At 41.9% G+C, this 27,129-nt stretch overlaps 1 protein-coding gene across 2 annotated transcripts in view; it reads left to right on the top strand.

The window, feature by feature from the left end:
* LOC149158436 (Transmembrane proteins 14C) overlaps positions 1-27,129 on the top strand; it is a 252,552-nt gene that overhangs the window by 28,505 nt on the left and 196,918 nt on the right. For both annotated transcript variants that reach the window (XM_089436216.1, XM_089436217.1), the window contains exon 2: positions 26,007-26,322. In XM_089436216.1, the coding sequence (XP_089292342.1) occupies positions 26,007-26,322 (316 nt within the window). The remainder of the gene's footprint in view (positions 1-26,006; positions 26,323-27,129) is intronic.

Below are 27,129 nucleotides of genomic sequence, written 5' to 3'. Positions count from 1 at the left end.
TATTTTCCGCTGTGTAAAGTAGACTCGTTGTGATACTTGGTTTGGTAGCGTTAGTGATTTAAGATTTTATCCTAGACACTAGTATTGTGGAAATTCAATATGGTATTAGAGCTACTTTGAAGGGCTAGTGAATCAAAGTGTGCACAACAAAGCAACTCAGAGGGAGTTGGGTGTCTAGATCATGGAGCAGAGGGTTCAGCTGAAGACATGGAGATGTGGTCTCGATAAATTACATGGTGAGATAGGCTGGGAGTTCTTTCTAGATCGATGGTGAGCCTTGTGCACTACAGTTTGTTGTGTGGAGGTTTGCAGATCATGGACTTCCTTTGAGTTGCTATGGATGCTTGTGACAGGTTAAGGGTTTCTTTGGCATGGATGAGACCAACATGATTGAGATGGCTTCATGTGATGGACTACAGATTGGCAGGCTAGAGTCTTCATCGGATCATGATGTTGCAAATCCAAGTTTGGAGGGATTTGCACGATTGGTATTTGATCGAGGAGGATGAGTGCTTGCAGGACTGAGCCAGTGGAGATCGTGTAGCTTCAGAGGGAGCAACCCTATGGAGGTTTGAGATTTTCAGGTTCAGATGTGATGAGGTAGAGGCACTACCGAGATTGCAGGGTTCATTCCAACAGAGTATGCTTCAGTGATGAATGCTAGATGGGCTAATGTCGCCGATGATATTGATGGAGACTTCTTGGTGTTGGAATTACCTCGCTCGCTCAGAGCAAGTGTTGAGATTTGTAGCTTGGAAGGTACTCCAAACCCTAGGGTTGATGGTTGTGGAGGAGTTGGCTCAGAAGTGTGGCTTGTGGGTGTGAAACCCAAACTTGGGGTTTTGCACCCATCAATGTTGGGGCCAAAACCATGAAGAGAATTTGGCATGTGAGTGATGGAGATGATAGAGCACTTCGATAACAACTGGAGGCAACACAAATCATTAATATTTGACATGTAGAAATGGAGATATTAATTTTTTATGTGTAGCTATTGGGTTTTCTCATGAAAAGTCAGGCTAACTTGCTTTAAAGTAAGCCCATAAGGGAAAATTCATTGAGTCCTGGAGATTCATATAAATAAAGGTGACAATGGAGGCTTATTGATATATCCAGGTGCATCCTTCCATCTGAAAAACTTGTTTGAGGTAGCCGAGCTCTAGGAGGAGGACGAAGTTAGGAGGCACTGTTTTTGGGTGAGTTTCATATCAACAACATGGTTGAAAGCTTCAGGAGGACAACCGCTGTGTTCGGGATAAATCTGGGATAGATTTGTGTTGCATATTGTGCCCTTACAGGTCCGAGTTTTGTGCAGTAGGCAACCACTTGATTAAGGTGAGTTTGGGGTCTTGTTTGTGCATGTTTTGCGTATGTATATCTCTGTTTACAGGGCCGCGGTGAGGGGCTGCTACAACAACAGTTGGGAGGTGAAATTTAGAGAGTCGAGAGGCCTAGAATGGCCCTCCTATCCAAGCCGCAGTCTTTTCAAAGGGCAGTGAGGGAAAACAAGGGTATTCTCCTATTGTAATTGGCTTGTTTATAGTGCTGGAGTGGGAAGATTGCTTCAGGTTTGAGCTGAGTGTTGTAGGGAGCTTATTGGAGGTGCCCAAGTGCTACAACATCACCTTGGATACCTAGGAATCTTCCGCTGAGGTAAGCGGTTTGTTTGGAGTAGATTAAGGCACTGGTGTAGGGCTGTTGGTGTGCATTAACCAGACTATTACATGCACAAAACCCTAGGAAAGAGGGCAAGAACAGGGAGGTGCAGATGTCTTTTGGTGATGGATGGATGCTAGGTGATGTAGTGTCCTAGGAGAGGACAGTTGGTGAAGTCTTTGGGAAGCCAAGAGGAAGGGTTTCCTAGGTGGTTGGATGCCCTAACCAAAGTGTAGATGCTACATGGATTGGTCATTCGTGGTCTGTTGGAGGGCAGCGTGAGAGTGGACCATGAGTGGACAATGGATTGGGCATTTATGGTCTATTGGAGGATAGCATGATAGTGCCCAAGTTGGAGGCCGATGGGACAAAAGTTGCTAATAGAGTACAAAAGAGGAGCTCAAGGGTTTGATAAGCCAAGATCAGTTTGAACTTTGAATAGCCATAGACTTGCAGTGTGGAGAACGACATCTACAATTGAAGATGGGCAGTCATCCTAGCCCGTGTTCATTGTGAGAGATGGGCATCTTGCAGTGATAGGTGGCAGTCCTCCATGCCATATGTTAGTCTTCAATGGAGCAGTGCAGGAAGACTATAGTGGGCTGAAGTCCCAAAGGAGCTGAGTAGCATCAGTGGGCAAATGAGATTTGTTCACAAATGGAGTTGTGAACAACTCGACAGGAGTCTCGATGTGTTGTGCCCTTGATGAACTAAGGCACAACTAGTGAACAAATTGGATAGCCGAGATTCAATGATTAGATGGACTTGGAGCATTGATAGAAGTAGATGCTGTAGATTGGGAGCTGAAGGATCAGGCAGGTACATGGTACGAACGAGAGGAGTTGTGATATCATGCTACATCAGCCAGATCGTCTGAGTATCTTGTTGAGGGTAGATTGGTTCTCGATGGACTAACACCAAGCCCCAATTTTGTATTCTTGTACTTGTGGATATTTGAGGTCCATTATCCTTGGTATGGGAGCCCTAGACTGTTGTATTATCCAAGTTGATTAATATAACGAACTTGGGTTATTGTACGAAATTTGTAAAAAGTTGTGTATATGTTGTGCACTAGTAGATTAACTGCTATTTATATTCCATTGTGCAAAGTAGACTCATTGTGATACTTGGTTTGGTAGCATCAGTGATTTAAGATTCTATCCTAGACACCAGTATCGTGGAAATTCAACATGATATCAAAGCTACTTTGAAGGGCTAGTGAATCAAAGTGTGCACAACAAAGAATCTCAGAGGGAGCTGGGTGTCTGGATCATGGAGTAGAGGGTTCAGCTGAAGACATGGAGATGTGGTTTTGATAGACTACATGGTGAGATGGACTGGGAGTTATAGTGGATCCGTGGTGAGCCTGGTGCACTACAATATGTTGTGTGGAGGTTTACAGATCATGGACTTCCTTTGAATTGCCATGGATGGTTGTGACAATGCGAGGGTTTCTTTGGTATGGATGAGATCAACATGATCGAGATGGCTTCATGTGATGGACCACAGATTGGCAGGCTAGAGTCTTAATCGGATTGTGATGTTGCAAATCCAAGAATGGAGGGATTTGAACGATTGGTCTTTGATTGAGGAGGATGAGTGCTTGCAGGACTAATCTAGTGGGGATCGTGTAGCTTCAGAGGGAGAAACCCTATGGAGGTTTGAGATCTTCAGGTTCAGATGTGATGAGGCAGAGGTACTATTGAGATTGCAGGGTTCATTCTAATAGAGTATGCTGAAGTGACGAACGCTGGATGGGCTAGTGTTGCCGGTGATATTGATCGAGACTTCCTGGTGTTGGAAATACCTCCCTCACTAAGAGTGAGTGTTGAGATTTGTAGCTTAGGAGGTACTCCAAACCCTAGGCTTGAGTATTGTGGAGGAGTTGGCTCACAAGTGTGGCTTGTGGGCATGAAACACATGCTTGGGGTTTTGCACCCAACGATGTTGGGGCCAAAACCATGAAGGGAATTCGGCATGTGATTGATTGAGATGATAGAGCGCTCCGAGAGCAACCCGAGGCAACGAAAATCATCAAAATCCGACATGTAGAAATGGAGATATTGATTTTTATGTGTAGCTGTTGGGTTTGCTCATTAAAAGTCAGGTTGACTTGTGTTAAAGTAAGCCCACAAGCGCATATTCATTGAGCCCTTGAGATGCATTTAAATAAGGGTGAGTATGGAGGCTTATTGATATATCCTGGTGCATCCTTTCATGTGAAAAACTTGTTTGAGGTACCCGAGCTCTAGGAGGAGGACGAAGTTAGGAGGGAATGTTTTTGGGTGAGTTTCACATTAACAACATGGCCAAAAGCTTTAGGAGGACAACCACTGTCTTAGGGACAAATATTGGCTAGATTTGTGTGGCATATTGTATCCTTACAGGTTGGAATTCTGAGCAAGAGGCAACCGCTTGATTAAGGTGAGTTTGGGGTCTGCTTTGTGCATGTTTTGGGTATGCATATCTCTATTTACAGGGCCGTAGTGAGGGGCTTCTACAATAGTAGTTGGGAGGTGAATTTTAGAGGGTCGAGTGGCCTAGAAAGGCCCTCCTAACCAGGCCACAGTTTTCTCTAAAGGCAGCGAGGGAAAACAAGGGTATTCTTCTATTGTATTGGGCTTGTTTATAGTGTTGAAGTGGGCAGATTGCTTCATGTCTAAGCTGAGTGTTGTAGGGAGCTTTGTGGAGGTGCTCAAGTCCTACAACATCACCTTGGATACCTAGGAATCTTCAGCTGAAGTAAGCGGCCTGTTTGGAGTAGATTAAGGAACTGGTGTAGGGCTGTTGGTGTGCCCTTTTAGCACTCAAACCAATAGGGGACCTAAAGGGGTTCCTAAGAGGGCAACTACTAGGTTAAGGGCAAAGGTGGAGGCTTAGCCCACTATCCCCATAGCTAAGTCTCCGTGCTCTTTACGGACTTTCACTGATGGGAGGAGTCCCGGTAGTGTAGGTATCACTTATAAAGTATATGTCAACGGATAGGTGTGAAGTGACTCTGAAAACCCTTTCCCAAGGATGGTGTGAAGAATGGAACTTGCTTGCTCTTTAAGCAAGGAACTTGGTCCACCAGGGGTAAGGGGTACGGATTGGAGGGTTGAGGGAGAAAGGATAGGCTTCTAAACAAGGTTCTCAGTCCCTATAATCCTTGGGAAACTTGGATTCTTGAATCGTCCTTGACAAATAATCTTTATTGAGAAGTGGGACCACATGGGATCAAGTGGACCCAACCTAGGTTCGGGGATGGAATGCAACAACCAATGATGTTCCTATCCTGGACAAGGGGAGGGGAAAGGACCAAACAAGAATATTTACTTCAAAAGGTTGAATTGATCATATTGAGGTCAAGCCTTGGGGATGACTAGGCAAAATTCGATCCTAGAGCTAGGGCTTGGGATTCTTGAAGATTCCGCCATTGGAATGGCCTCAAATTTGGAGGAGATGGAGGGGACCCACCAGTGCAGTAGCCTATAGGAGATTGAAGTTTTTATTTGGGTCAATTCCTGGGAAATTGATGCACTAGGTGACCTAATGGGGCTAGACCTAGGGAAAGAGGGGAAAAGGATAAAAGGATGGTTAAAATGATCACCCTTTTTAGGGATCAATGCCTAATTCACTTGGGGATATGTAGTCAAGGATGATGATGAGTATGAACTTGGTTTCTTGATCAAGGAGTCCCAGAAAGTCAACTTCATCCAATGTTGAGAGAAAGAAAAGAAAAGTGATCTTGAAGCGTTTATAGTTCAAAGCCCGATGTAAGCTTATTGAGGCAAACAATCTCTAGGACATTTCATTCATATAACATTGGTTCATACATTAAATTAGCTAAAACATGTTCAATTCCACATTTCAATCATGCAACAACTAGCCCTAATTTTAGTAGTACGCAACAACAAAAATAATAACATCAAAATTTACTTACAACGCGATAGAGTATATCCAACCAACATTTCGTTCACAAGACAATTCCAAGACAAGATAAATAGCCCAAATCCATATGTCAAAATTCATCCATCTCCAAAAAAATATACTCCAAGGAAAAAATGCGAAGTTCTCTATATTAGAGAGATCCCAAGTCAAGTGATGATCCAAATGATTGTATCTAACATCAATATATAGCCCTCTAAGGAATTCGAATTAGCCCATGGGCCGACATTAACCCCCAATGATAAAATAATGTGCAAATAAAACCCCTATTGGTGACAAGCCCACTAAACTAGCTCACAAGTGTAAAAGTAAGCCTCACAAGGGGCTAAATAATAATATTTATATGTCGTAAAGCCCTCCAAAGGCTCAATAATATCTTGAAGTGCCATATTGAGGAATAAATTCCTCGGAATATGATGGACAAGGGGGTGGCCCCTTGTTCTCCAAGTAGTAGACCTGTGGTGCTCCCAGTGGGTCTGAGGGCACATAAATGACCCCATGGGTCTCCATATGAATCGGAGATGCATGTAGATCCTCTGCAAGGGTCCAAGTGGTGGAATGAACGCTGCCATGACATCGTACAAGTCCTGGGACACCTGCCAAGAGTGTGGGGCTCCTGTGGGGCCTGCTGGGCATAATTGTACCAAGCATATCACCATCATCCCAAAAGTGGATCGCTAGTAGTCTCTGAGCATCCATGAAGATCTATGGAGTACTGTCTGCTGCTATGGAGCCCCATGGCTCTCTATGTACACCCTACATGTGCCAATGTAGGCCTCCGGAGGTTAGGATCCCATATAGGGAAACCAAACCCAAATGGAAACCACCTGCAATCCTGAATAAGATCCAATGTGTTCCCTAGGCTTCCAATACAACCTGTCATTAAAATAATCGGGTAAAAGAGCTTACAAATCATAGATAACAAAGTGGGCACTTCATAATGGCATGCCCTTCCGTAGTGGGCTTTAGCATGTGCTAGTGTCTCCTAGCTCCATAGGGGGTTAGCCAAGTACCTTATTAGGTGGTTTCAACCCTCTAAGGGGATAGTATGTCCAAGGTACATCCCTCTAATGGGGGTGGCAAGTGACAATTAAGGGAGATGGAATAGGGAATGAGAGGGGCAGTCCTGGGCCACATAGTGGGGCATAGGGGTAGCTAGATAAGGGAAAATCCACACCTGGGTGTGTAATGTGTAGGAGGGAGCAATCATGATACATGAGGTGCCCCGACTTTGATTTTTCCACCCTTCTTTATACACCTTTTGACTGAATTTTATTTACTTAACTCCTCGAGGCTTAAAGGACAAGAGCATGATGTGTAAGATATAGTAGTGATTACCCCCTTTAGGTAGGGCGATTTATTGCCCTCAAGGGGTTGAGACAATCATGGGTCCCTGAATGATAGAGGAGGCTCATCTAGGGCCTATGGAACCAGGGTGATGGCCATGGATTGGGGTAGAACTCATGTAATGGCTTTTGCCCACATGCTAATTATTTTTGTCTCGGCCATCTTTTGCATTTTGTGGTACAATTTCCTATTAAATGTGGCCAATTATGCTTTTCACTTTTTCTTTTAATTGCTTCAACCTTCGGGGCATCATTCTAGGCCTGGCCCAAGGTGGGGGCAAGGGGATAGGGAGGCTGGGCTTATGTGGACCCAAAATGGAAATGTGGACCCAGGCGAGAGAAAAGATGAATGGGGGTATAGTGAGTGGAAAGGGAGTAATATGTGTGGGTAAGGGAGCGGGACCACACACCCAAAGTTGGAGTTTCCCAAGTAGTACCACCCTAGAACCAAATGGTCAATAAAGGAGATCACACGAGACTAAGATCAAGGGTAACAACCAAAAGAGATCAAGGGGACAAAAGCACAAACTAAGCCCACTCTTTTCGCCAAATCCCCCCATCAATACATACCCAAAAGTATCCTTGATAAGTAAACCCAACACTTAATTACCAAATGACCAGACATACCTTTAGATTCGGGAGGCCCACCTTCAAACATACGATCAATAAAGGTGGGTGAGGGATCACATGGATGGCTCAGGTGGCAGAGAAATGGCACAACGAGCTAGTAGGAGGCATCAAGGCGCTGCTGGTTGCTGGCTGAGGCTCATTATTGAGACCCAACAAGAAATAAAATATGCAAATTTTTATTTCTATTTCTATTTTTTTTAATTTATATATATATGCAATCTAATCTATCATGAGAAACATCATATGCGGTTAATTCTAATGAGAAAATCAGTGTGCAATGCATCCTACCCTAACATGCATATGGTAATGTTAATACTAAGTGTAATCATAAAGCCAATGCAACCAACATATCATCATATCAATATACATATGCCTGCCTGTATGATTACTCATGTAGCAACCCCCGAATCAAATGTGGACATAGTCACATGGCGGATGAAGCGGGTGGGAGGTGGGAAAACATGATCTCCATTCGAGGTAGAGGGAGGTCCTAGGAGATAGAAAACTGGTCATTCTAGAGGTCCAGGGCTCCCCTTCTAGATACAAAATGGAGGAACGGATGATGACTCTCAAGAACTCCTCATCACAATCACTGCTTGTAATATCATGCTTCGAGGATGTCACATGGTTGTGATGAGAGGGGAACAAAGGGTGAGAGAAAGAAGGAGTGCAACAAATAGGTCTCTCAATGTGATGGTCACATCGGGGAGGGGAGGTCACAGAGTGATCATAATCCTGAGGATGGGTCAAAGGGGATAAAGTATATTCAATGAAGGGATTTTCCTTGACACTATACTCAGGAGGGGGAAAAGGCTCACATTTACTTGAAATCATATGACCAGGGGTGAGGGAATCACTTGATGAGAACTCAAGATGATGACTAATAGGAAAAAGGGAAAAATAAGTATTGTATTCAACAGGTTGCACTTTCCCAAAATCATAATCTAAAGGCTTAAGTGATTTGAACGTAGAATCATACTCGAGAAGTGGGAGACCTATCAATGTCCTTAGTACCAAAGATTAGGTTTCTTCTAAAAGGAAAATTGATCACTTCCAACTGCTCCTCTTTATGCAAAGGAAAATGAAGACTCTCCTTCCCAAGGGTATTAATGGGTATGTCATCATAAGTAGTGCCTGAGGGGAAAGGAAGATCAATTTCATCCTCATCCTCCTTGTTGGTGTCGTAAATGGGAGCACAATCAAATTGAGGACCAACAATTTCCCATTTCTCCTTTTCAATGTGGAAATAATCCTCAATTTCATATTCCAAGGGGTTAATGGGATCATCTCTCTAAAGGTTTTCAAAAGAGGTTTTTTCGGGAGTAATATCCTTGAGAAAGGTAAGGTTGGTCTCTTTCCATAAATTCACCCTTCCCAGCGCATGGGTCCTTAAAATCATCATTTTCATTATGTGGACCCAAGGAGGACTCATCTTCTTGCTCATTACCTAGATTCTTAATGTCTTGATGATGCTCGATGAAGGCTTCCTCTTGGATGCTTAATGCAGGGTGTACTTGAAAATGTCTAAGAAAGCCATCAATGAACTCTTCAATAGATGAGATGCTTCTAGGTTTATGATCATGCAACCATGAGTTATGACCATCGAGAGATCCCATGAATAATAACATAAGGACATCTTGGTGGACAACCTTCTCCTTTGAAGCACGTGCATTAAATCTTTCTACGTGGTCAATTGCGGAGAGTGGATCACCATCAAACATGGGCATCCCACATAACATTCTTCTCGTGACATGATTAGGATGTCCAAGGATACTACCGATGTCCAAAGCGGGAAATTTACGAAAGAACGACAACCTATTTGAGGTATACATGAAATATATGTAGGAGTCGCCGGGATGAAATTAAAGATGCCTAGACAAATGCTTACTTCACCCTACAAGCATCGACTTTAAAGTTCAATGAAGAACTAGGGCTTTGTTCTTCTAGTGGAGTTGCCAATAATGATATGTCAATATGTCATATGGGGAAGAACACACATGTCTCGTGTCCCTGGCAACGACGCCAGAAATGTTACCACTCAAAGCAACAGGGGACCTAAAGGGGTTCTTAAGAGGATTGCTAGGTTAAGGGCAACGGTGGAGGCTTAGTCCACTGTCACCACAGCTAAGTCTCCCTGCTCTTTATGGACTTTCACCGATGGCAGGAATCCTAGTAGTGTAGGGATCACTTGTAAAGTATATGTCAATGGATAGGTGAGAAGTGACTCTGAAAACCCTTTCCCAAGGATGGACTGAAGAATGGAACTTGCTTGCCCTTTAAGTAAGGGACTTGGTCCACCAGGGGTAAGGGGTGAGGATTGGAGGGTTGAGGGAGAAAGGATAGGCTTCTAAACAAGGTTCTCAATCCCTATAATCCTTGCGAAACTTGGATTCCTGAATGGCCCTTGACAAATAATCTTTATTGAGAAGTGGGACCACACGGGGCTAAGTGGACCCAGCCTAGGTTTGGGGATGGAATGCAATAACCAATGATGTTCCTATCCTAGACAAGGTGAGGGGAAAGGACCAAACAAGAATATTTACTTCAAAAGGTTGAATTGATCATATTGAGGCCAAGCCTTGGGGATGCCTAGGCAAAATTCGATCCTAGAGCTAGGGCTTGGGATTCTTGAAGATTCCATCGTTGGAATGGCCTCAAATTTGGAGGAGATGGAGGGGACCCACTAGCGCAGTAGCCTACAGGGGATCGAAGTTTTTCCTTGGGTCAATTCCCAGGAAATTGATGCTCTAAGTGACCTAATGGGGCTAAACCTAGGGCAAAAGGGTAAAAGGAGGGTTAAAATGATCACCCTTTTTGAGGGATTAGTGCCTAATTCACTTTGGGATATGGAGTCAAGGATGGTGATGAGTAAGAACTTGGTTTCTTGATCAAGGAGGCCCAGAAAGTCAACTTCATCCAATGTTGGGAGAAAGAAAAGAAAAGTGACCTTCAAACATTTATACTTCAAAGCAAACGATGCAAGCTTATCGAGAAAAAGAATCTCTAGGACATTTCATTCATATAACATTGGCCCATACATAAAATTAGCTAAAACATATTCAATTCCACATTTCAATCATGCAACAACAAGCCCTAATTTTAGCAATATGCAACAACAAGAATAATAACATCAAAATTTACTTACAATGTTATAGAGTATATCCAACCAACATTTTGTTTACAAGACAGCTCCAAGACAAGATGAATAGCCCAAATCCATATGTCAAAATTCATCCATCTCCAAAAAAATATCCTGCAAGGAAAAAATACAAAGTTCTCTATATTAGAGAGATGCCAAGTCAAGTGATGATCCAAATGAATGTATCTAACATCAATATATAGCCTCCTAAGGAATTCGAATTAGCCTATGGGCCTACATTAGCCCCTAATGATAAAATAATGTGCAAATAAAACCCCTATTGGTGACAAGCCCACCAAACTAGCTCACAAGTGTAAAAGTAAGTCTCACAAGGGGCTAAATAATAATATGTACATGTCATAAAGCCCTCCAAAGGCTCAATAATATCCTGAAGTGCCATATTGAGGAATAAATTCCTCGAAATATGATGGACAAGGGGGTGGCCCCTTGTTCTCCAAGTAGTAGACCTATGGTGCTCCCAGTGGGTCTGGGGGCACATAAATGACCCCATGGGTCTCCATATGAATAAAAAATACTTGTAGATCCTCTGCAAGGGTGCAAGTGGTGGAATGAATGTTGCCACGACATCATACAATTCTTGGGACACCTGCCAAGAGTGTGGGGCTCCTGTGGGCCTGCTGTGCATAATGTACCAAGCATGTCACCATCATCCCAAAAGTGGATCGCTATTAGTCTCTGAGTGTCCATGAAGATCCGTGGAGTATTGTCACTAGAGAAATGACATGTAAAAAATATTATTTGGGAGGGAGGTCCAACTAGCTATCACTAGAGAAATTATAAAAGGCTAGTGCCTCTTCTAATTCTAGTTGTTGTTGAACTATGAGATCAAATGCCATAATAGAAATCTCATTTGCAAACATCTCGTGTACAATTTGCTGAGGGTATTAAGGTACTGTGAGTTCCTTCTTGATCCCTGCCTCACTGCAAAAATTTTGGAACTCATTGGAAGTATACTCACTTCCATTATAAGGTCTTAGTACCTTAACCTTCCTCCCGGTCTAGTTCTCCGGAAGAGCTTTAAAGACCTCACCCTTGGTCTTGAAGAAGTAGATCTAAGTCTTCCTAGAATAGTCATCTATGAATATTGCAAAGTAGCTAGACCCTGTGATTGATTCCACTGACATAGGACCACATATATCTAAATGCACCAAGTCCAATATCCCCTTGGACTTGGTCTCACTGCGAGGAAATACTACCTTGGCTTGCTTGCCAAGTGCACACCCCTTGCACACTCCCTCTTGCTCCACTTTGATCTTCGGAAAACCTATAACCATTCTCTGTAACATAGGAAGAGCCTTGTAGTGTAGGTGTCCCATCCTCCTATGCCAAAGCTCACTCTGGCTATCACTCTCATGTATAAGAACCTTAACCTGCTTCCCTCTCAACATATATAGGTTGTTCTCTCTGCTCTCAATTACTTGCCTCTTGCTAGGATCAACTCCTTTCAGCTTAACAGTTGTGTCACCTCGTGAAATTGACCTCTATTCCTCTTTCCTCCATGGGCGAAACTAAAAGGATATTCTTTTGCAACCTCGGTACAAACATCACTTGGTTCACCTCCATGATACCCCATGAGTCCATCTGAAACTCAATTCTGCTTATGCCCTTTACTTTACATACTTGGTGTCATCTCCAAGCCTCAAATGTAGGTCTCTAGGTTCTTTGGCCATGTTGGTGAAAATATCTCGAGATCCCGTCATGTGATGAGATGCTCCATTGTCCACAAACTATACCCCTCTCGTAATGATGCTAGAAAGGTGTGACACCAAGGCACAATTCTTTTTGAACTTCTTAGCCAACTCATCAATCTATGCTGTGGCTATCATGGATGTCTTTCCTTTGCCCTTCCTGTTGGGACATTGTTCGACAAAATGATCAAACTTACGGCCTGCAAAGCATTTTACTTTGTTCATGTCCTTCTCCTTTTTACTTTGTGAATATCCTCCTCCACCCTGGTTCTGCTTTGCCTTCCCTTTGCTCTTCTTCGCTTGCACGACAAGAGCAAATTTCTCATCCCCTTCACGACTCCTACGCTGTCCACCAATTATTGAACTCTCCTAGATTTCTTTCTAGATGAAGTCATCCCACAATTGGCTCGAATCAGGAAGTTGTTGTCTAACAAGGATTCCCTCCACAAAGGTGGTCGATTGATTAACACATCATTTTAGAGCTACCTTCACTAGCTTCGAATCACTCATAACTTCTCCCACAATAGACAACTCATCACAAGCCTGCTAGATCCTTGTGAGATATGAGGTTACGATCTTTGATCTGTTCATTTGGATGTTGTTCAGTATCATTTTGTGAGGAATATGGTTGAAGACGGAAAGGTGTTGTTGGTAAAGGTGGAAACCTTGAAGAATGTTGCAGATGCATTGACAAAGTTTGTGAGCATTCAGAAGTTTTCTTGGTGTAGAGAAACAATGGGCGTTACGGACCTAGACCAGTGACTATGTACTCCTGTGCCCCTCTATGTGCACAGAAAATACCAAAGTGGTATTAGAGCCAAATGTCTCGAGTTCGAAACACACGTGGGTCACGCTGAGGGGGAGATTGTTGGACAAATGAAATTCAGTGCCCACGCGTGTTGCATGACATGCGCGTAACAACCTTTAACTCCGACAATGCATCTGTTTACTAACACCTGTGGGTTTTGGTGTAATGGCGATCGTATTCCAACAAAACATAGCTAACACTAATATGTGGAGGAACTTAGTTATCATAACATATGGAAGACACCCTTCTAATGTTAGGGTTGATCAAGAGTTACAAATGTGAAATGAACTCTAAGAAGCATATTTTAAATTAGAAATTTCTCTCATATGAGTTTGGTAGGTTGCTTTTGTATTTAGGTTGGCTAGTTATTATAGTTTCTTCGCTATTTCTTGTACTTTTTGTTGGAATTTCTTCCTAAATATAAAATAAGATGATGACTTGTTTCTAATGGCAATGACAATACAAGTCCAATATATATACTATTCAAAGTTTAAATGTTGTGCAATTGATGGTAAATATAGGGTTGTCAAACGATAGGAGATTGAGGATTATGCTTAGGTAAATAATGATAGGGTACATATTTATTCTATACTGTGAACAAGGGAACAATGTGATTATACTACTGGGATATGATGATGGCTTCTTATATCAGTGACGATGTATTTATATGATTAATTATTTCAGTAGAGTTTTAGGCTACACAGTGCATTTTAATTGTCAGATCGAGGTTGGTAGACTTGCGAGGCTCTCCATTTTGTATATACAAGAGACAAGTCGTCACACTTATTTGGGTGACCTAAGCAAGCGAATTCATGGGAATTTGTGATTGAATGGGAGAATCTACCTATGGACAATACACTTGGTTACATGACGCCTCAAGCACCCAATCTCTCTCTACAGTGACTAGCTCAAGGGAAACAGGTATATTTTGTACTTTAAGCAGGTTTTGCAACATTCAATTCTGTAGCCTCTACTTATATGGCATGTTACCCACCAAAATGTGCAACCCTACAAGAGAAAACTTTTCTCCTACTCTTCACATCTAGCCAGCCAACCATGCAGCCCCTAATAACCACCACTAGCTGGTGATGTTCCATTATATCTCCACCACCTGTATCAGTCATATGCTTCTCACCCATTTGGAAAGAGCACATGGACGAAGGTGGGATTTCAATCAAAAGGTACTTTATTCATTTTGCAATCAGGTGCTTATGCTTATTTATATTTGGGTATTTGAAATGGATTGTGGGGTGACTTGGAAGGAGGGGTTTTGACGGTGATCTTGTAACCTCACCTTAAATGGGGGGGTAATCTTCAATCCTAGTCTAGTGGGACCTCCCCTAATAGCCTAATGGGTATTAGGGTGGGCACTACTTTGGAAGCCTTGATTGAGATAGTGTAGTTCCATCTATCCCTATTCCATACTTACCACTTTCCATCTTACATTATAAGCCCATATTCAATCTCCATTCTTCGGGTTCAATTGACCATTGGTTCTCTGGGATTTAGCACCCATACATCCACATATCTAGGTAGGGCTTGAAACTTTGCCCTAGGAGGTTGATGCACTAACAGAAAAGAAAAGAAAAGAGCATATCATGGCCATAAAATAGAATAAAAGAATACCAAAATGCAAAGATCGTTGGGACATATGAATTAACACGTGGGCAAAAGCCTAGCACGAGCTCAACCTCACTCATTATGGCCATCACTTGGTTCTTGAGCACATGTTCCATTACATCATAGAGGAACCCTTGCAGGTCCCAACCTCGATGAACAATGAAATGACTCATCCTTAAGGGGTAATACAACTGCTATACATCATTCAAAGCAAGCTCTAACCCTTTGAGCTACGAGCAATAATATTAAAAAAATCAAGCAAAAATAAAAGGCGCATGAAAGGGGTAGAAAAACAACGAACGAGTTAGTAACTCATTCATCCATGATTTCTCTCTCCTCACATCTATACACTGAGGATGTGAATCACCATCATGTTGATCCCTTTGACCATGGTACTTGGCCATGAAGTCTTCTCCCCTTCGTACCATCATTATTCACTAACACCTATCAATTGAAGGGTGGATTGAGGAAATGTTACTTCCCCTTGGGGGCTAAAAACACCTAATAGGGTTGTCCTTTAGCCACTCCTACCTAGGGAGGAAACACCATTGCGAGTTCAAGGCTTAATTTTGGAAGGGAAGCCTTATTTGAAGTATTAAATAGCCCTTTACATTCAAGCTTGGTTCACTTAGATGCAAAAATGATTATTGTCCTTGATGACTGGTTGCTTTCACTAGACTTTATGTTGTGATTGTCAGGGGGTTTAGCAGCCCATGTCATGAGCACCTTACCCACAGGTACCCAGGCCCTAGTGAAGTATATTGGTACCCATAGGTGAAGCGTTGAGAGCCTTGGGTCTCTGAGCAATAACAACACATCATACTTGCCTTTGGACACCTCCCGCACCCAGGACATTCAACCACTTTGCAGTACATTTGTTGATTCTTCAGGATGATACACCTAGACTCAGCATGTCCCCAGGTCAACTTTAGCACCTTATGAGGGATGGCAACTGATTTAGGGCCTAGATGAGGATGATCTCGCCTTTAGAGATTTGGGAGGGCTAGTAGCACTTGGAAAACCCTCAATGTTGGAGCAAAAATGGACACCTTTTCACAGTTGGAGATCTGGGAGACCTCTTTGTGGTGCCCTAGGTGGATTTTGGGGATAATAAAGGGCCGTTGATAGAAATTTAAGGGCCGAATCTCAAAGGATGATTTTTAGGCGCTTCTACATCACACTTGGCACTCTAGAGCAACAACGCTTGGCATTTAGAGCATCTTCTATGGATGACATTAGCCTGGAAAGCCTCATGGCTCACACGTGTGGGCTTCCTTTTGCTTTTATGTTAAGAGCTAATGGGTTGGCTTGTAACCCAATGCATCATTGTGATTTTACTTTTCATTTAGGGGCTTTTGGGAAAAATTAGAAGTCACCCTCCTCATGTAAATAGAGGAAAGGACTATTTCATTTTCATCATCATCTCTTGGACTATTCAACCCTCCTTAGAGAGATTTTGGCCTCTTTTTCTTGGTGAAGATGCAATCTATTGGATGGTTATTGTACATTTGAGCTATTCGCTTGACTTTGGAGAAGTTGTCTTGGATCAATAAAGGATTTTTCATGCATATTGTCTTGTAAGTGAGCTTGTTTATTGATTTTTTTTTGATTTTATATCTAATGTATGGAATAAATTGATGTTGTAGGGTTTTTCTATTGTGCCCTAATTTATTGAAAATCGACTGCATAGAATTTAGATCTCATTACTGTGTGCATTACTCATGTATGTTATGTGAATGGCAATCCCCTTGGTGTATCTTGATTATAGCTCTCCCAAGTGACCTTGATCCCTCACAAAGGCAATAGTTAGGGTTTGTGCTAGGGCATCAAACATCTTACTCCTTTGCAAGTGATAGCTCATCTTAAGCATCCTTAGACTCTATCCATCCAAGGCCTTGTCTAGTTGGTGATCAAACTATCTTGTATCCACAAATTGTAATTTTCTCTCTCCTTTAATTCGACCCTCTTAAGGCCAAGGCGCCAACTAGGGTTTAGTGCGAATTGGCTAGGAAGAGGAATTTTCAGTCTTGTAAGGTCTCAACATCTAGGGTTGACTGGTTGCCTCAAAATTACTCCCCTTTGGCAGTCATTCCTTCCATTTTCATCCATAATTTCTCTTGCCCTAGTCATTTTCCCTAGGATAAAACCCTAGTTTGGTTATAGCTTCAACTTAAGGAGTTGTTGAAGGTTTCATGTGCCTTTACCTTGCTAATACCCATTATTGGAAACCTTTTCTTGGCATCTTTGTCCTTAGGTTATCCCAACACACAACATATCAATGAAACCCTAGATCAATGTTGCACAAAGCGGGGACGTTTTTTGGAAGCGGGGACGCGAAAGAGTCATTTTCCAAAAATCTAGGAAGCGAAGCATCTACTATATATATATATATATTTATATTTTTTGCATTTATACTCAAAACAAACATCCCAAATACCAAATTAGTTGTAGAAGACATGAAAACATGCATATTTTTGCATAAATCAAGATAGATATAGCATCCATTGTACATTAATGATTAATTATTCAAGCATCAACCATTTAGATGCATCAACCATCTAGAATCTAGATTCTTCTCCTCTTGTCTAGCCTCAAACTACCTAATTCAAGACTTAAAATATGGTAGAAAAAGCTTAACATGCTTGATCGATGATTTTGACTTGATTGAAAGGTAATTTTTTGCTAAGGGCGTGACAAAAGAGTTCAACAATTAACACCACCAACACTAGGGTACATATAGGGCTTCGTGCTCTTGATTAAATGCTAATCGTATACCTTCATACTTGATATAATCTAATGAAATGCCACAATCCCATTGATCCTAAATTCTTGAAAACTGTTAAGTCTGCTGAATTTTGAATAGGATATGAAATTCTATTTTCTCCATATGAAGACCAATGAGGCTGGAACCACTCTCAAACATATTGAGTCATTTCATGTTAATGTTAAAAATTTAAATAAAAGGATGAAAATGAGAAATAAAGGAGAATGTCACTTTTACTTTAAGAATTTAACGTTACCATGAGGGAGCATCTGCTATATTTATATATATATATATATATATATATATATATTTTTTATATTTTTTTTTCCTTCATTCCTCACCCTAACCCAAGGTGGACCCACCCCCAATATGCAAACTCACCTAAAATTAAAAAAAAATCGATTTTCTAAACAGCGCGATGCTTTTTCCGGAAGCATGTACGGAACCGTACGATTCGCCCTTTGAAGCTCCATGCTTTGTACGGCCGAAGCGCCGTACGAAGCATGCTTCGGAGGGACGCTTCCGGAATTTCCAGGAAGCGTCCAAAACAGGCGGAACCGCGCTTCCGAATTTTGGAGTCGCGCTTCCGGGGACGCTTCCTGTACGAATCCGTACGGGACGCGCTTCGGGCATTAGATCTGCCGGGGGGGGGGATGTTTCCTCAATTTGGCCTCTACTTGGGATGCAAATTGCCTTTTCTCATAGTTTGAACCTCGTCCTTAAGCCTAGCCATCCCTAAGTGGTCTATTCTGTCACCTTGAACCTTTAAACCTAGAATATCTATTGGATGACGTACATACTGAGACTCCTCCCATTGGTGAAAATCCATAAAGAGTAGGGGGTAGTAGCTGTGGTGACAGTGGGCTACTACCTTTTGTTGTCACTTGGTCTAGTGATTGCTTTATAGGGTATCCCTCCACAAGGCCTGCTAGATTTTGTGGCAACATGGTAGATTGACAAATTCCCCAAACCACTAAGTCTATAAAAACCATAAATCACACAACCACACTTGCTTGAAATCAAATAGAGATCAACTAAACTCAGAGTGCATTCAAAATACTTAAATCAAAGCATTATAAACCTACTTACAATTTAAACAAGGAAAACACTGGCACAAAACTGTACGTTGAGTGGGCTGCTGCTCAAGGCTGGCATGTGCTTCTATGCACTTACGTTCAGCGCAGATAAGAAGTTAAATCTCCAAGCTTATACACGATAGCACACCAAAATATAATGGCACAAAGGAACATGCAAAGCAGTACTGATATATTAATCAAAATAGAGTAATAACAGAGTTTATATTTAATTGTCCCTGCGCTACAAGGCATTGGCATATTTATAAAAACATAACAGTCTTAACTTAGAACAAGTAACAACAACAATCCCTTTCGGTGAACTAAACAGAGATGAGAATAGAAATCAAGCTAACATTTATTTAATGATTCGAAGAACATGTTGATAATGAATTCTATTCGTGGCTTATAGTGCTTGCGTATTGAGCCAATGAACTGATATAATTTTGGGTGCTGGTGCAACTGCGATCTCTGGATGCAATTTGCAGACATAACTGACCTGAGCTGCTAGCTTGATCGGGATCCGAGAAATACCACATGCATTAAAGAACATTGATCTAACAGTTTTATAAAAGTTTTAACATATGGAAAGGTCAAGTGATTAAGCAGTTTGGCCAACAGGCTCACGATTCGTGGTGCTGGTGTGCAGCTCTGCCTTGTGTCACCATAACCACGATCCCTGTGGCTGCGGAATGAGTACATCTCACTTTTGTGCTTGTCTGCAGAAATATCTTCAGACCTTGCAAAAAGTTTTTGAGTTTGATCAAAGCAGTGGACCCCTTGTAATATAAAAGAATCTCCGGCCTGGTGATTAAGGTTGTCTTGTTGATATTTGGCCGAGGTAAATATGGCCACCGAAAACCAACCTTTATATACAAGAGATTCTTCAGACACTGACTAGTTCACCAGTTATTATATTACTGCAAACAATATATATATATATATACACTGAGCCACACACACTATAACCAAAATACCTTCTTAACAGCTCTTAATATTAATCAACATGAAAGAAATAAAGAACTCAAGCAAATATATATCTATATATATATATAAATAATCATAAGCAGTGGAAGTTCTAAAGCGATCAGAGATGGAAAATGAGGAATACGGAGGCAAAAATGGATGTTTTAACAAGCAAAAAGAATGCCAAATAAGCGATTTGTCAATCAGCAGAGAATGTATTAGTTTTTTTTTGTTAGTGGTGTAAACTAGAAGATTCTTATGTTAATTTCATGCAAATAATATTACAACAATGTCTGCCTGTGGCCTGCCACTTGGTAAGCCAGGCCATACAAAGTCAGAAAATATTGTCAATGTTTGATTTTTCAACAGAAAAACCCCTATGGCTATCTTATGCTGTACATATACTAGCCTAGACAGTACATAGTATACACTGAAAAATAACAGCAAAGCAAGAAAACAGACGAACATTCTGGAGCTAGAAGTGACAAAGGACATTGCTGTATTAGCATAGCTGGCTTGCTAAGGCGGATGCCTCTGGCAACTCTGTTTGCATTTGATCTATTGGCAGGGGATCCTCCTTTACTAGGATTGGATTAGTGTGTGTACTCCTGGAGTCTGCTTGGGAACTGCTGTGTTGTCATGTCACTTGGCGATTAGAGACTTCCGATGCTGATATCAAGGACTTCCTTGACTCTACTTCAAATTTCCTATCAACAAGGTCTAGCTTCTGAAGAAGGGCCTGTTGCTAAAGGCCCCTCTCCTCCACCACTTGGGCAATATAAGCTTTGTTCAACCAGTATAGGTATGCTAACCTGAAACTCCTTTTCTCTCTAGTTCTTGAGAGTCCTGGATCAGAGATTGAGCCCTTGTATTCTTCCTCAATTTGTTCCTTGGACACTCTTTTCCTCTTCTGCTTCACATAATTCCCCATATTTGCTATTTCCCCTTTGACCTCAGGAGAAAACTGCGTGAAAATGCTTTGCTGCCTTAATGGCAACTTTTTAAGCTTGGGTTGTATACTTGGGAAGGTATTGGGGATTGGTGTTTGAGGTATGAAAGTCTCTTCTGTTAGATTCCCTGTTTACCTCTGAGTTTATGCTAGCCATGTTTACAGACCAGGAAGGGATGGAGTAAGCTTTAAGTCTCAAATTTTGCAAGGAGGCTTGGGCACATGTATTCCAAAAAGCCCATAAAACATTTTGGGAAATTCCACCCAGAAACAATTTTATTAAAATAGTTAATTATTTTTAAAAGGACCCTAAGTCTAAACTTAGGAAAATAAAATAATTAAAGGGTATTAATATAAACTGTGGGCGTAACTTCTAGAAGAAGACGAGGATCAAGCAGAAATGATCTAACCATTGATTAGCTTCTAATCTGGGCCGTTGAATGTCAACGAGGAGGTTATTTAAGGAAGCTTGAGGGTCACTAGGAAACAGACATAGAGAGTTCAAAAGTTTGATTTTCTGAAGCAGAGCAGCTGCTGGGAGAATTTCGATAGTGAGCTGTTGCAGTGAGGGGCAGAGGGAGTTTTGGCTGGAGAATCTTCTCTGGAGCCAAGCATACTTAGCAGAGAGGCAGAGAGACACACAGAGGAGGCAGCGCAGAGGGTAGAGAGGGTGACGCAGAGCGAAGAAGGGCTTACACAGGCGCCATGCAGAGCACTGTATTAGCTTCTAGCGCAAAAGTCCGAGTCTGTCGAGGAAGCTAGCGTTTCTGAGCCAAGAGGGTTGGAAAAGGCTTCTGAGGGTAGATCGATTCTCAGTTGAGCTGATGCAGGGCCCATGAAGGGGCAGCGCAAAAGTAGCCAGGGAACTTGCAATTCAGCTGCCGGATCATTCGAGACTTGCAGTGTGGAGTGAGTTAATCTCACCAGTTTCTTCCGCTAAGTGATTTTTTCTGTAACTGGATTGCCGAGAGGGCATCCAGTAGTTGTATTCAGAAATACTTTAGTGTAATAATAAAATCCCTTAGAGTTGCTGCACCGGTTTTCCCGCATTGGGGTTTTTCGGGGACATTTGTCCAAAAATACTGTGTCACTTGTGTGGATTTTTCTCTATTGTTCCGTTCTTGTTTTGGGCAAATTAATTAATTAAGTGAAGGTTGCAGTTGTATTAGCTTCGATATTTGCTGTAGGAAACAATAAATAATTTGTTTAAGTAATTAACAGACAGGAGAAGTTTAATTAGTTGTTGCAGTGGTTTTTTCGAGCGGGATTCTCGAATTTTCACATGGTATCAGAGCATTGCAGGTGAAGCAAGAAGAACAGTGCCAGAGAACCTACTGCTGAGCAGAAGAGGGAGATCGAAAAAGCTGCAAGAGGCAGTAGTTCGAAACCCCAAAGGGTTTGTGCAGTCCTAGCCGGAGCGCTGATTTTCTAGGCAATATCTCTTTGAGTGAGTCGACAGAGAGGAAGGACTCCTAGTTCGAAAGTTTGCCGTGGCAGGGGGAACAATGCTGAAGCTTCAGCATGAGGAGAAGCTGGTGGGACTACAGGCCGTTTTGCTGGGTAGAAAGATGTCAAAAGAGAAGGAAGAAGCACGGTTGAGCAAATTTCTTCCTTTGTAAGACTTCCTGCCAAGAAGGTCGTTTTCTTATTGGCTGAGCAACAACAATAAGAACCAGAGAGGAGTTTTTCGACATTTGTGGCAGAGATGGCAACCAGTGGATTGAGGGATCAAGATAGGTTGGACGGAGCATCCAACTATGTCATCTAGAAGGCAAGGATGTCATTCCTTCTAGATGAGCATGCCCTCAAGACATATGTCGACAGTGTGGTGGTTGTGCCTGCAGATGCAGATCCACTAAAAAAGTACAAGGCAGAAATGGCGAAGGCAAAGCGAATGATCCTCGATGGAGTGAAGGATCGTGTTGTCTATCACATCGCTAGCAGAGGGACTGCTAAGGAGATGTGGGACACATTGTCTATGTTGTATCAGGGATCTTCCAAGCAACGAAAGATGTACTTGGAGCAGAAGCTGAGATCTGCTCAGATGCAGAAGGGGGAGTGTGTGGATCCTTTCCTCACGAAGCTTCAAGAGACCTATGCTGAGTTGTCTGTTGTGGGGTCTACACCTCAAGACTTAGACTTGGTTAGACTGGCCCTCAATTCTGTCTTAGATGAGTGGCAGGTCTTTGTCTAGACTCCCCTGGGCAGGGCAACTTTGCCGAATTGGGATGAGATGTGGGCAACTCTCAAACAAGAGGAGCTGAGGAGAGAATTGGTCAAGTGCAAGCTTGACGGAAGCAGCAACAGTGGGTCGAAGCCTAAGGAGGAGGAGGATAATTCCAACCCTCGCATTGAAGGGGCAGCAAGAGCAGCGGAGACGTAAGAAGGACATCTTGAAGGTAAAGTGATTCAGGTGTGGTGGGATGGGTCACTACGCTACATAGTGTCCTCTCAAGAAGAACGACAAGGATGAGAAGCACGATTTGAAGGCCGCGATCGCGAAGATCGAGGAAGAGGAGTTCGCCATGATAGTAGAGATACCTCCACGAGGGAGGTGGGTTGATTTGGAGCTGTAGTTCGAAAGAGCTACAAATGGGCAAGATCCTTGAGGAGCCCACCTATTGGATCAATTCCTTGCTACAGGAGCCCAGATTAGAAGTAGCGGGATGCACTAGTGTCAGATGGTGCCGAGGACTGTTGGAGAGACAGTTGCAATGGTTAGGAGCGCCAGAGATTGAACAACGTAGAGCAGAGTTGGCAGCAGTGCAAATGGCACAGAGCAGAGGTCAGCAACAGCACAGTACATTCAGAGGGTCAACACAGAGACTAGCAATAGTTAGGCTCCAACATTCACATGGTACCATACTGAACACAGTTAGTTCAGTAATTTGGGATGTTTTTCTGTTGTTGATGGAGTAGTAGCAACAGTTTGCAGTGCAGTGGTAGTGCCAGTAGCAACACGGATGCAAAATTTCAGAGGGAGTTGCAGTACGGATGCAGTGTTGACAGTGGCGGGGTCAGCAGCAGTACAGATGCAACATTTTGCGTAGTAGTTAGTGGACAACATGTCAGGCATTAGCAGCGCAGAGGGAGATGCTTCAACAGGTTGCACTGCTAGAGCACATTCCTCACTAAGAGGGAGTGTTGATTTCTGGTAGCATTAGACGTGCTCTAACTCTGAAATTTTGCAGGGAGGCTTGGGCACATGTATTCCAAAGAACCCATAAAACATTTTGGGAAATTCCACCCAGAAACAGTGTTATTAAAATAATTAATTATTTTTAAAGGGACCCTAAGTCTAAACCTAGGAAAATAAAATAATTAAAGGGTATTAATATAAACTGTGGGTGTAACTTCTAGAAGAAGCCGAGGATCAAGTAGAAATGATCTTATCCATTGATTAGCTTCTAATCTGGGCCGTTGAATGTCAACGAGGAGATTATTTAAGGAAGCTTGAGGGTCACTAGGAAACAAACACAAAGAGTTCAAAAGTTTGATTTTCTGAAGCAGAGCAGCTGTCGGGAGAATTTCGATAGTGAGCTGTTGCAGTGAGGGGCAGAGGGAGTTTTGGTTGGAGAATCTTCTCCGGAGCCAAGGACACTCAGCAGAGAGGCAGAGAGACACACAGAGGAGGTAGTGCAGAGGACAAAGAGGGTGATGTAGTGCTAGGAAGGGCTCATGCAGGCCCCACGCAGAACAACATAGTAGCGTCCAGCATAGAAGTCCGAGTTTGCTGAAGAAACTGACGTTTCTGTGCTGGGAGGGTTGGAAAAGGCTTTTGAAGGTAGATCGATTCTCAGTTGAGCTGACGTAGGGCCCATAAAGGGGCAGCGAAGAAGTAGGTGGGGAACTTGCAGTTCAACTGACGGATCATCTGAGACTTGCAGTGTAGAGTGAGGTAATCTCACCAGTTTCTTCTGCTAAGTGATTTTCTCTGTAATTGGATTGTCGGGAGGGCATCCAGTCGTTGTATTCAGAAATACTTCAACTTAATAATAAAAACCGTCAGAGCTACTGCACTGGTTTTCCCGCATTGGGTTTTTACGGAGACATTTGTCCAAAAAATCCTACGACACTTGTGTGGATTTTTCTCTATTGTTCCGTTCTTGTTTTGGGCAAATTAATTAATTAAGTGAAGGTTGCAGTTGTATTAGCTTCAATATTTGCTGTAGGAAACAGTAAATAATTTGTTTCAGTAATTAACAGATAGGAGAAGCTTAATTAGTTGCTGCAGTAGTTGATCTTGGCGGGATTCTCGAATTTTCACAGTAACTGGATAACAAAGAGAGCCAATTGTAGAATTATTTATAGGCAAAGGTGATAGGAGCAAGGAGCCAAGCAGTGAAGCTGCAGTAGTAGGCAAGGGTGGCTAAGATAAGAATGGCTAGAGAATTGAAGCTTAGTGATAAAATCCCCCAACCAAAGAGAAAATTTTGAGTGCTTTTAAGTTTTAACCCTCTGCTCCAGTTTGTGAGAATTGACTAGATGAAAATGTTGCGAACATCGGCGTCAGGATAAAATCGGCAAGGGTCTGGAAAACCAAAAAATCTGGAAAATATCGGTAAAAATCGGCAAACATCGACAAAATTAAGCTACCATAAAAATATCTTTAAAAATCGGAAAACATCGGCTAGGCCAAAAAATCATGATTTCGAGATAAAATCGGGATGTTTGCAACACTTCAATAAGCCATAAAACTGCTAAACCACATAATAAAGGAGCAACAAAGTACTTGACCAAAAAATTTGAAGAAGTGTTGTTGGCCCAGGATTTCAGAACTGGTTTTCCTCCACAGCTTGATGTTTGAGCACCATTGATATCCACAGGCTTGGCTTCTATCCCTACCATTCTGGATCTGAAATATCCATTTAACTCTTGCTTCCATAATGGAACGTAATTTCAATCTTGTAATGAATTCAGTCACCGGTATACCTGCTGGACAGGTTTGTTCTGGCGTGATTGCCCTTGATTTGCATCTCATCATGTTCTCCTCTGTGCTCCTGTACCTCAAGGCTTATACTCCATGCCAAACTAACCATTAGAACCCTCCTGAACTAATGATGTTGCACATTGGTGGTTCTATCATAGACCAAGGTTGTGTGCGATGGAAGAGGGTAGACGATCTTGTCATGAAGGTAAGTGTACTGCACCCGATATCCTGTGTGACTTTTAACATGAAAGTGGCTCAGGTGGGCTTACATGCGTGTGCCACTTGGGCACCTTTCATATTGCTGATGTGAGCACCTGATCCGGGGAGCAGAGATTGTATTAGTCAATAACTTAATTCATGATGGATTTATGTTAACTTTAGCTATGAAATGCATTTTTAGATTATGAGGTTTTATTTAAAGTTTATATCATTTAGGCTGTAAGTCAGTTTAGCCTTCTTTTCCCTTAACTTAAAATTATGGTTTTATAGGGATCAGCTGATTTGCAAGTTGAAGGGAAAATTGTAGATGGTTTGAAAGATCCTGATAATGTACATGAAGCTGCAACATGGAGTAGTGAGAGAAATGAATCTGAAAAATTAGATACAGAACTGTTCGATTCTTTGAAGAACTCAACGGATGAGTTGCAGAGGCAAGTAGAAAATGCAACAGAGTCTCTAGCAGAAGCATCAAGAGGGCACACTGAAAAAGAAGAATATATGCCTCGAGCAACGGAAAGCAATTTTAACCAAGAACCAGCAAGAAAAGGCGCAAAAATCCATGACTTCTGTTTTGGGATTCCATATGGTAAGAATCATTTTGTTCACTATCTGGGATGATCATTCTGTGTTCAAGGTTTTTTTTTTTTTTTTGTTATATTATTATGTAACTTAGAAAGATGAAAATGACAATGTGTGGAGTGACATCAAGAGTTGTCTAAATTATCTGCTGCAGTTCTCATTATCTGAACATCGTTAAGATGATTCTATCCTATAAAGGTGCATTAGGACATTTGCTATTTTGCTGGGAGATTGTTTTATTTTTATTCATACATTGTTTGACCAAAACAAATTGAGTCATGATATGAAGAAAGCTTTTTGCCAGTTAATTTATTTTTGTATGTAAGGATTTTGGATTAACAGCTGTTATAGATATGTTTAACTTTCTGTTATGTGTTTATTTCATTACTTCAGAGTCTGCTATTGTTTTGACTGTATCTAATCTCCACTCCTTAGGCATTGTACCCAAGTCTTCAATGCTTTTAGGTTTTTGTTTGTAATGGGCATGCATAAGTTTTTAGTCATGTAATTTCTTTATGTCCAATGCCTCTAGTGTTTCCTTCTTGCCACTCACCGAGACTGTTGGACACCTGATCTGTTAGGGTTATGGTGAACAGTTACCAGAAGTCCAAGAAACCTTGGAAGTTGAATCCAACGCTCTAAATGTTGTATTTATATGTATATCATCTTAATGGAAATTGAATTCATTCCAACAGTGGTATATCTGCCCTGTTGAATGTTGTTTTTCCACGCTATTGGAGTCTAGGTTAGAATCTTACAATTACTGACGCTACCAATCCAAGTATCACAACAAACTACTACAAATATAGACAAC

Source organism: Pinus tabuliformis, chromosome 5_2 (assembly GCF_031772625.1).
Source record: "Pinus tabuliformis cultivar Carrire ecotype Pingquan chromosome 5_2, CPIR1, whole genome shotgun sequence".
In the NCBI taxonomy this organism is placed as follows: Eukaryota; Viridiplantae; Streptophyta; class Pinopsida; order Pinales; family Pinaceae; genus Pinus; species Pinus tabuliformis.
The sequence above is the reverse complement of the archived record's forward strand: the minus strand, read 5'-3'. Positions and strand labels throughout refer to the sequence as shown.